General features: G+C 39.8%; 2 protein-coding genes across 4 annotated transcripts in view; both read right to left on the minus strand.

Annotated features, from left to right (window-relative positions):
- skor1b (SKI family transcriptional corepressor 1b) overlaps positions 1 to 10,693 on the minus strand; it is a 42,378-nt gene extending 31,685 nt beyond the window's left edge. The window contains exon 1 of one of the 3 annotated variants that reach the window (XM_079684675.1): positions 10,532 to 10,693. The gene's annotated coding sequence lies outside the window, so the exon portion shown is untranslated. The remainder of the gene's footprint in view (positions 1 to 10,531) is intronic. The other 2 variants (XM_079684673.1, XM_079684674.1) reach the window with 2 other exon arrangements.
- Positions 9,212 to 10,563, minus strand: cUnh15orf61 (chromosome Un C15orf61 homolog). The gene is made up of 2 exons (XM_079684682.1): positions 9,798 to 10,563; positions 9,212 to 9,694 (listed from the first exon to the last, which is right to left on the minus strand). Exons 1-2 carry the CDS (start codon positions 10,138 to 10,140, stop codon positions 9,567 to 9,569), a joined length of 471 nt encoding a protein of 156 aa, XP_079540808.1. The 5' UTR covers positions 10,141 to 10,563; the 3' UTR covers positions 9,212 to 9,566.
- Positions 10,694 to 10,698: the final 5 nt, after the last annotated feature.

Below are 10,698 nucleotides of genomic sequence, written 5' to 3' on the forward strand. Positions count from 1 at the left end.
TTCGGTGAATAATGTCTGTGAGAACACTCTCCACAAGAATAAATACTGTTTAGGATTAGATGTTGTGTAATATCAAGCTCAGTTTGATCCTTTAATCATTGGTTACGACTCAGACATGGGGAGGAAAGGTGAGGCAGTCATACTGAGAAAGAATGAGAAAAGAAGTAAAAGGGTCTTGGCTCCAATTGACATTTCAATAAGTGGAACAGAGCGTTAGCAATCCATTCCCAACTTTTCTGAAACAATTATTGAGATGGTACCTCCAGGCGATGTATGTTCCTGGTCCCCGGAGTCCTGCTGGCTGAAACAGTAATTGACTAAATTGTAGAACACATCGGGGCCATTTACAAATTTGCCAAAAATGAATCGTTTAAAATGAAATGAGGGTGACTCTCAAATTAGCAAGGAGTATGATTGAGATGTGGCTCTGGGAATTAGGAAACATGATTTAGAGCTCCACAGGAAGGAGCATCTGTGAATAGTCCAGTATTACTGCTCTGACTCGTATTTAAATATCACTGTGGTTCAACACATGTTCAGTAAAACACAGCAGATCATATTTAAATGTTTGATCATTCATATTTAAATGTTCAAGAGTGTGTGTTCGAGACACATAAAGAGATAGAGACAGATTCATATCAGTTGTGAATGCAAGAAAAACTAAAACGTTTATTTTTTCATGTGTGTTTTATATTTCATTGTTTATTTTTCCTAAAATGCATCTAGTCTTATACTCAAATGGTTGACTGACTAGACATTAAAGTGCAAAACAAAACAAAACACAAACTGCTGAGCTATAACACTAAGTCACATAACTGTAAAGAAATTCAATATAAATAATTCGAGCTAAAAAAAAAGTTATATAGCTAAATGTAATACTGAAAAAGAGCACGGTGATAAATCATGCAACACAAATCTCACTGGTTTAAATCTATTGTGCTGGAAGGTGTTTGGGAATGTGATCTTAGCTACATTTTACAAGGTGTACTCATTTCTGAGAAACATCAGCACATTACTGTGACTGTTTAGGGCTGACAGCTGTGATTGATTGTTGTGCAGACACTGTGTTGATTGTTGCCTGTTGTGCCGTTCCTGTGGCTCCCAGCAGCCACTGCTTTCATCTCACCCGGGCTAAACTCTCCCAACCAGTGATGAGTAATTACTAAGTTCATTAGCCACGCTAGTGGCCTAGAGATTTATTAAAACAAGATTTGTCCTCAACTCTCTCCAAGGCTTTTTAATGTCCTGACTGCAACTGGCATTGAATAAGGCAATGATTACCTTCTCCAGACATGATATCATTTACAGGTCAAACTGTAACAACAGCAAGGAGGTAGAGGTTAAACTGAAAATGCTCTGATACAGTGTCCAGTGTCAGAGGTTCTTTCAAATATCTGAACATGATATTACAATTATTAATAATGTTTATTATTCATTATTTAGTCAGTAAATAATTATAAACATAATAAATAAACTACCCTTTAAACTTTGAGATCTGTTTTGATGGCAACTTATTTTGAATTGTGAAGGTAATCCACAGGAAATGTATCTTCTAATGATTGAATTTAACTCGAAATGGTATCCTAGTGTAGGTCATAATTAGGGCGACTGTGGCTGCGAGGGAGTGCGGTCGTCTTTCACCCAGAAGGTTGTGGGTTCGATCCCAGCCCATGCAGTCAACATGTCGATGTATCCTTGGTCAAGATACTTAACCCTGAGTTGCTCCCGATGGCATGGCCAACGGTGTGTGAATGTTTGTGAATGTTAGGTCCTAGAGTAAGGTACTGCTCTGTGTGAATGGGTGTGAATGGGTGAATGACATGTAGTATGTACAAGCGCTTTGAGGGGTCTTGAAGACTGGATAAAGCGCTATATAAGAACAGTCCATTTAACATTTATTCTCCTGTTGTAGTGTGGACGAATTAATCATTAATTAATGTTCTATTTTGATGAACAATTATAAAAATCAGCCTTTACATATCAAATTTAAAATGGCATATAACCCAGGCACTCTTTTTTGCATTTAAGAAGCAGGGACACATGTGTTGGTAGCAATTATACAAAAATGCCTTGGATAATGGGAAAATTGCTTAATTTTTAAAAATGTTCTTTGAGCTGTGATAAACCTTTATAATCATTGATAGCTACCTACCTAAAAACATGATCAGTGGGATGGTAAGGTATATAAAAGACCCAAGTTTAATGATTAGATTATAATCAGAAGAGAATGTTTTGGTAAAAATCTAAAACACAACATGCAACAGTGAAAGCATTCGTTCAACAATGAGACATACAGAGTCAGAGGTGGCCAAAAATCCCACCACCATCTTTTCAATCAAGTTATTGCCGACTACAAGAATGAAGGAAAAGCAAGATACTCCTCACTAAAGACAAAATTACACAAACCGTCCTCCTACAGGAGACCGTTCCTCCTTAGCTGATGTGAATTGAAATAGCCACAAGCTATCTTATGCAATGTCCAGGTAATTTGTATTTAATAGGAAAATTGTTACTTATTGATCTGCACTTTGTAAAGCCTTCCAGCAATGCTCCAATCACCACAGCTGTCAGACCTTGGAAATACACCCCGTTCCTTTGCGATTTGATGGCACGCTGACTCTCATTACTGGCACATTTCCAATGTTAATTACCTACAACATAACATCATCTCCCTCAAAAGAGTCTCGTACGGGCCACTCGTGTCCCGCCAGAGGACAGCGGGGGGGAAGAGTGATAGCGTGAGGGTGGAGATACCGTGCTTTGCTGGTCTGGAGCTTGTGTTGAATCTGTGCACCACTGAGTCTGGCCATTAGGTTGCATGATGGGCTTTTCTTTTCCAGACCATTTCCCATGGTCAAAATAGCATAAAAACACAATTTGGGTTCAATAGCAAAGACTTCAACTGAATAATCACAAGGGTGAAACTGTAACTATTACAGCGGCACCTCTGGGATAACCATACATAACAGGGGTGTCAAAAACACTGTAGGTTTTCTGGAGGGCAAAGTGTTTAAAGTGTACGCTGTTGGCTCTTGCTCCAACATCTGCTTTTAATTACTCAATTAGCGCAATCATTTAGTCTCCTTGACATTCATCCAAATGGCAAATCATAGCCGGAAGTTGTTCTGTTCAAACAGAGCGTTAAGAGGAGTCATGAAAAATGCATAGACGATAATGTATATGGATACTTAACTAATTGAACCAATTAAGGGGAGGGGACTGTTTTGAGTGAGAACAGTGCCGGCTTTGCCCTCCAGGAAGAGGCTTTGACACGTCTGATCTACAGCCTCCCCTCTCCCTATTCACAGGCCTGGGCCTCAGGTCATATTTCAGCAGACAAAAGGTTTTTTACTTCCATCACACAGCGACAATGAACCAAAAATGTAAAAGCCATGCAGATTGAAGGCATCAAACAAGCCATTTTACTACAAAATAACAGCATATCCAGATTATTATGGGAAAAACACATGCTTTTTTATTGTATCCGTCCTCTGATATTGGAGATGTTTTTTTTGCAGGATTCTTTATTGCATAGAATAGATGAATCTAATTTCTTTCTAAAGTCTGTATCTCTATGGAATTCAATGTCCGTGCTAGCGTTGTCGTGTGATCCCAAAATGGGACATTAAAGTATAATCTGTTCTTTCTTTGTACTTCAGAATGAGACTCCTCTGATGTGAATATATGTATATTTCAGCACAGACATACCAACAGATCAACCTCAGGGTAAATGAATATTTGCTCCGTTTAAGATGAGCTAGCTTACCCCCCATTTCCAAAGTTAAACCAATGCAATCCCCCATCTTCCACAAAAAAAAGAATGATTGTACCCCTGCGGTGGTGATTTCCTGCATGCTATGGATGCATAAATAAACATAGGCATAAATACACAGAGGACACTGACTGGGACTAGCTGGCCAAGTGGGGCAGCTGTTATTAAAAGGGCTATTTATCACTGTCACCCCTCTCAGGTTGCATCCCTCTCTGCCCTCCAGCGATGTCACTAGGCCGCACAGGAACAATGTGGCTCATCCAACCAAACCTACCCCCTCTATCAAACACACACGCGCTTGTTGTCACAGCTACGCAAAAGTAAACACGTGCAGCCTAACCTGCTTCCTTACTGTGTGCATATCCTGGAATCGACTTCTCCTTTGATGACTTGGCTGAAACAAACACAGAAATAAGAACCTTCCTTTCGATTTCCGCCAAATACCCACAACATTGCACACACCGTTCATTTTCCGCTCTGTTACTTTATTGATTGTAACCACAATTATCCACTTTTCTGAAGCACTGCATTAAGTGAATTCCCCCTTTGTTGGACAATAAGTACAGAAGGTTGGCTAAGTCATGCTATTCCTCAGCCTAAGGGGACAGTCTACTTTCTCCAGCACCCTCATCATCATTAGCAAGCTCAGATAAAAAAACACACCTCAATTAGTCCACATCAGCTGGGGAGCCACATCAAGCGAGGCAGACGCTTGCAGCTGACCCACGCCATAACTTCACTTACAGCCTCTCCAACGTGTCCAGACTGAGGGCGAACGATTACATTTGAGAAGAATCTTATTGCTTTAATGTTTTACACAATTAAACCCCTACATGTTCAGTCTGCGTCTTGCAGTTAAAGTTGGAAAATGGTATATGTATGGCAAAGACCCTCAGGTAGAGAAATGTAGCTCTGGTACACAATGCACCATCAGCATGTTGCACTGATATGCAGTCAGCAAAGGACTTTCCAAGAAGCCTTACTAGAGTTGTACTGCATTCGCTTAAATAAACAATATGAATACAAAAGCCTCATTAGAAAATAGGTACATACAAGGTACACTAACCATGGCATGTAGAGTAAATCGCATTAGGGCTGCCACTAACAGTCATTTATGTTATTTCTTCTATTATCAATCGCTGTGCAATGTCAGAAAACGATGAGAACATTTTCAAATCACAACTTCCAATGCCCTGGATGATATCTTGTTTTGTCCAACCGAAAGTCAGACATTCTAAAATATTCAACAAAGACAAGCAGCAAATGTTGCATTTCAGAAGCTAATAATGTAAAGCATTGTCTCACTTGTATTTGCTTGAAAAATGTTTGAAATGATTGAGCACAATCAGTTATTCGACTAATCCTTTCATGTTAACATTAAACAGTTTATTTGGGAGTTCTTATCTTCATCTGCTAATCCCCAACCAGCTTTTTAAATCAGATCTCCCTCCCTTTCATCCAAGTAAGCGCTCGTGGCTCACACCACCTAAACCACTCACACACAGCAATCCACTCACGATTAATGAAGTGCTTACTTAACCAATTTAAACCCTTAATTCCTATTAGTTCAACATAATAGCCACCCTCTCTGCCAGAATTAACAACACTCTAGCAGAAACGTACAAATCTCTGCGGGCCAGAAACAGTCGACCCAGCAGATTCCATATTCCCTGATAAATATGTAACAGTATGTATATCACTGTTAAAATGCATAACCCTCGTGTAAGACCCCTATCAAGTCTGCTTTACACCTGTATTACATTTCTCCCTCAATCAGCAGCTTTTCTGAGACACCGGCCTCCCACGAGGAGCAGAAACCATTACAAGGGACCGCAGCTCATTTGCAGAAAGATTGGAGATCACGCTGCATCAAAAAAGTATGTGAAGCATTTCTGAGAGCAAAATTGATTTATTCCATTTCTATGTTTGTATGCAGCATCAGTATCGATGTATTTAATATAAATCCCCAGTCTGGCATTGAGTTGCTGTGGAGGTAGCTGCTTATTGTGCAAGTAAGAAGCGGCACCATCAAATAACACAAGGGGCCTGTTCTGGTGCAAAATTGAAGTACATGCAGTATTTTTTAAATAAGATATTTTATCTTGAACTAAACGATCAAACATATATGCAATGTGACAAATTATATCAATCAAACAGAAGCATGCATCATGCCCTTTTTCTGATCCACTGCTGCCGCTTGTTTAAGCTACAAAGACATTAGGCTGTTCTTTGGTGAAATAAAAAGGCACAAGCAAATAAATAAATATTTCTGTATATTTCAATTTTGACTTAGGAAAAACAGATCATGCAGAGCCCGTGGCTAGAGGAGCCTGACTGCATGCTGGTGGGGGGTAAAAGACAGCCTGGGGGATGTGGAGGGCGTCTGTTTTTTAATGAGCTGAAACTTTAAATACTGCATAATATATAATAAAAATGAATAGTTCATTTAACTCTCCGGATAAGTCGTGGAAAAACTATTAAAATCCATTATTCTCTTAATGTCAACAGAGTAAGCATTGAGTATGAATGAAGTGAACATGATGACACATCATCAACAAGAAAGAAAAAACAAAATAATAATCAACTTGAACTGGAAGAAATAAACGACATTTGGGCATAAAGTTAAGTGCACGAGCTTAAGGGCATCAACTAAACACACTAAAAGCAATGACAATGACATATTAAACTATAAAAATGTAGATCCACTCCCAGAATAACAAATTACCATGTTTATTATGCTTTAAATGTGAAGAAGAATGTTAGGAACATTTGTAAAATTGTCCAGATTTTTTATTTACTGCAACTTAGTCCTAATGTCAGCTGGGGGTGGTGAACAGATGAGTGACAGACATTTCAGCCACCCACTGACAGCAGCCTGGGCAACACCGATTGGCACAGCAGGAGCAGCGTTTCAGCCCTTCCCCCAACACACACACTCATATACAACATGTCATAAAGATAAAGAAGAGCGAGGGGATGAAAAGAAAAAGAATTATGGTGCCCCTTGGGTAAAGAAATACACCATAATAGATTTTTAACTGCTGCAGTACGCTATCCCTCCTCAAAAAGGTGAGGCAGTGGTTCAAGTGTCAATGACAAAAGGTCAGCAATTATGAACTACTGAAAAAGTGTTTCTACAAATAACAAAATTGTACGGATCTCACTCACGCTTTTACCATTTCAAAGCGTTGCATATGTCTACAACTGGAGATGTTTCCAGTAGATTTGAAATGAGGTTTATGTTTCCTTTGTCATATTGTAATTATAAAGTGCCATTTCACAGTGAATATTGTGACAACGTTGGCTGACACATCTGTATTGAGATGTAATTCCAAGTGTGATCCTCAAAGTGATCTGAGTGATGGCTCTGGTACCCTGCTGCTCGTGGAGCAAGCGAGAGGCGGTGCTGGTGGCCGATCCAGAGGCGTAGTAATGATAACCTTGCCACTGTTAGCTGCAGGGGTTGTTCACACAATAATTGTTTCTGCCAAGCCATAGATCTATATGACAGAGAGAAAACTGCTGTGACTCCCCTACTAAATAATTTATTTCAAGAATTGGCTGCATAAACTATTTCCAGATGAAAATGGTTTGTGCTATTTATTTTTGCACTAAAGAATCTGAGAAGTTATTGGCTAATTAGAGGATAATTACAAGTGTCTGCAAGTTGATTAGCAATTTCACTGTTGAACATTAACAATTTACAGCAACACTACACTCCATTTCGGCACTTGTTTTGCTTTACTTACCTAAATTCTAAACAGTACAAGTATTTAAAGATTTCACCTTGACAAAACTTATTACCAGCATCAGTATGCAATTAAACTTGCCAAACAGGCATTCATTCTGAGTTCATTACCACAAAAGACATGTGTTGGTTCATTTAGACACTTCAATACAGGACTAGACTACCTCGGCTATTAAAAGGCATCAATCTCCCACCAAATGCTGATATATTTTGTTCATTTACAGCATCTCATTTGCAGTCTAGATACTTTAGACCTGCTCTGTGGTGACTGAGGTTCGATGTGAAACGCTAAGCCTGTGGGCTGCCCTCCTGCAGTTTAGAGTGACTCAAAGGTGAAGCCCTGAAAAGAAATACAATGTACTCACATGCTCCACAGTTTACATTTCAGCAACTCACATCATCCTGTAATAGCCACACACAAGCTACAGTCGGATGCAAACCGTGTGCAATTGTGTCTGCCTGCACAGGGGTATCAATGCAGCGCCTGGGTCAAAGGGTCAATGAGTAATTAAGACATGGTTGCCTGAGCATTCCCCATGCACACTTTCAGTCCTGATGAAAGGTACGAGATGAAAGGAGGGCGATTTAAGTGCAGCCTGATACTACGGATCAGATTTCTATAAGTGTGTCTAAATGTTCGTTGTTCAAGGCAATTAGTATGATTAAGAGATAGTGTGGTGTCATCACGCTGTTTAAAGAGGATTTGGCCCATGAATTCTGCACGAGGTTTAGACATCTCTTACACAGAGGTTCTGATGCTTAGAATAAACATGCAAATTACTATACATTCAGGGACCCTACATATCTCTTTAATATCTAATTTAGTAATTAGTGTGAAGGCTTCAGCAAAATAAATAAACATTTTCTTTTGGTATAAAATATGTGTTAGTAGTGCTAGTTACAGTATGAGAATTATATCTTAAGACCACAATGAAGGAACAATAAAGAAAATAATGATATCATTAAATGAACCTGTTCAATGGCCATGCACAGGACGGGCAAGTTTTACCAAGCAGGACCATCATGAAGCGGCGATACATCACAAACAGCATGTAGGCATTCAAGTGAAAAGAAGGTCAAAAGGTGCATTGATTTACATGTACAACAAGAAATTAATCGTTTGGTTTCATTGTTGCTAAAAATGAAGAGGCCAAGGCCAGAAAATTGAGGTCGCTGATAAATGCTATTAGTAGGAGATGCTGAGGAGTGAAGAAATCAATATGGCAGTTTGTCAACCTGCCTCTCAGAGGGAGCAGGGCTCTGCTGCAGAGGGGAGGGTGCCCTGTCAGCAAAGCACATTACCAGAAATCAAAGGCCAGGGAAGGCCCGGAGGAAGGGATGTAGATGTGTCTGTACAAAGGCCACACTTTGGTAATCAAAACCTATTTTATCAGACCTGTCTTGTCACTAGTTTTTCTCTAACACTATTGACAATCTGTTGCATGCAGAGTGACCACTAATTTACCTTTAAATAAATGAGCCAGGGTTATTTAAATTCCTAAATTTGTCACGCGAAATGAAGTAACAGTGTCAAATAAATAACACCACCTGGTATCGGTTATATGAATTATTAATACTTTTAATCTTGAAGATAGTGTCTCCATAAAAAAAAAAGAAGATTCATCTAGGGAAGCTGGCTGACCCTTATAGGCATGTGTAAAGGTAATGTTGCCTAAAAAAAATTATATATATTTAAAGTAATGTTGTATAATTTAATAATTCTTGCAAAAATACACTTTCACGCAGCGTTCACAACATCCCTGTGAAACATACAGGAAAAGCAGTCTAGAAATCCTAAACCATTCAATTGTAATGGAAAGCTAGTCAGTATTGTATGTCCGTGTAATAACATGCTTAAGTGACTCCTCCTATGCAACTTTTAAATATTAAATAATTAAACACAAATGAACCTGTGCAGTCGCATGAGTCACACAATACAGCACTTTTGTTTACATAGGTCCAGCAGAACATCATGGGGAAATGTAGTAAACACAGTAGCTTGGCAGACAGGAGTCTCTGAAAAAAACACTTAAATAAGTATTTTGTTTAGAACTGTGCGCCTTCATCTTCTTTGTAGGCGAAATACACTGTGACGGGTCCAACACTTGTTTGCACTGTTTCTGCAGCTCCCACCACCATCCAGCAGCCGATGCCATAGGCCAAACAAGGGATGCCTGCAAATAATTAACCCATTGATTAGTTAATATCTGAAGTGTTTGAAAATGAAATATATGTATTTTGTGGGAATAAGGTAGAGGATTAAAGATGTTCACTGACCTAGGTTAAGAACTTTCAAAATGGTAAAAAACTTGTCTTCATAGTCCAGGTTCTGATGAGGTGCTTTGGAGCAGTGATACTTTATAAAGGGGAAGCAGCCTGTCCTCAGTATCTGGTAGTTGGATCCCTGGACTCTAAAGTTAAAGTTGGACAGTCCGAACTGGTCATTGTGCACGGAGCTGTAGCGGACACAGAATGAGGTCCAGGGCGGGAGTTTGCGCTGCAGCAGGTGGCAGGTCAGCACCTCTGAGGCTGCGGGCCGCGGGCCTGTCCTGCCCAAAGTGCTCGGAAACAGGGCGAGCTTTATAAAGACACCGTGGACCTTCCTCAAAAACTCCCTCATGACTTTAACTGAGAGGAGAATGATTCACCTTATTCTGCTGTTCGTGTTTTTAACTGGGCTGCATGCTAACAAGCTAGACAGAGCTCAGACTAGCTTTTAAATGTACAGACCTAAGCTCATGTACCACATCACAACTTCTACACGTCCTTCAAAGCAGTGGGACCATGAGTGGGACTCTGCATAGTGTGCACACAGGACAACCAACGTGAGCTAAAGACAGCACGCAAAACAACACGGTGCTAGCTAAACACGTGTTTCTGCTGTAGATATTCCGTTAAACACACGTCCCGATACACATGCTTAACATATATTAAACGTTATCTTAACCTGCAGAGGTGTGTGTGTGTACAGAGCAGCTCTGTGCACTCAGTGCTGTGATATTTGCTCTGACCTGGTGCTCCTGCTAAAGTCCTCCGATTGGAAACGCAGTGCTGCTAAACTGTTCCTCTTCTACAGCATTAGCTGCTACAACCTGTATTTTACTGATGCGCTCACCTGTTCAGTGGGTATGAGTCTTGTGTCATGTGACAGTTCAGCTTGCACTATACTCAAACCACT

The sequence above is a fragment of the Notothenia rossii genome, assembly GCF_949606895.1.
Source record: "Notothenia rossii genome assembly, chromosome: 5".
NCBI classification, from domain to species: domain Eukaryota; kingdom Metazoa; phylum Chordata; class Actinopteri; order Perciformes; family Nototheniidae; genus Notothenia; species Notothenia rossii.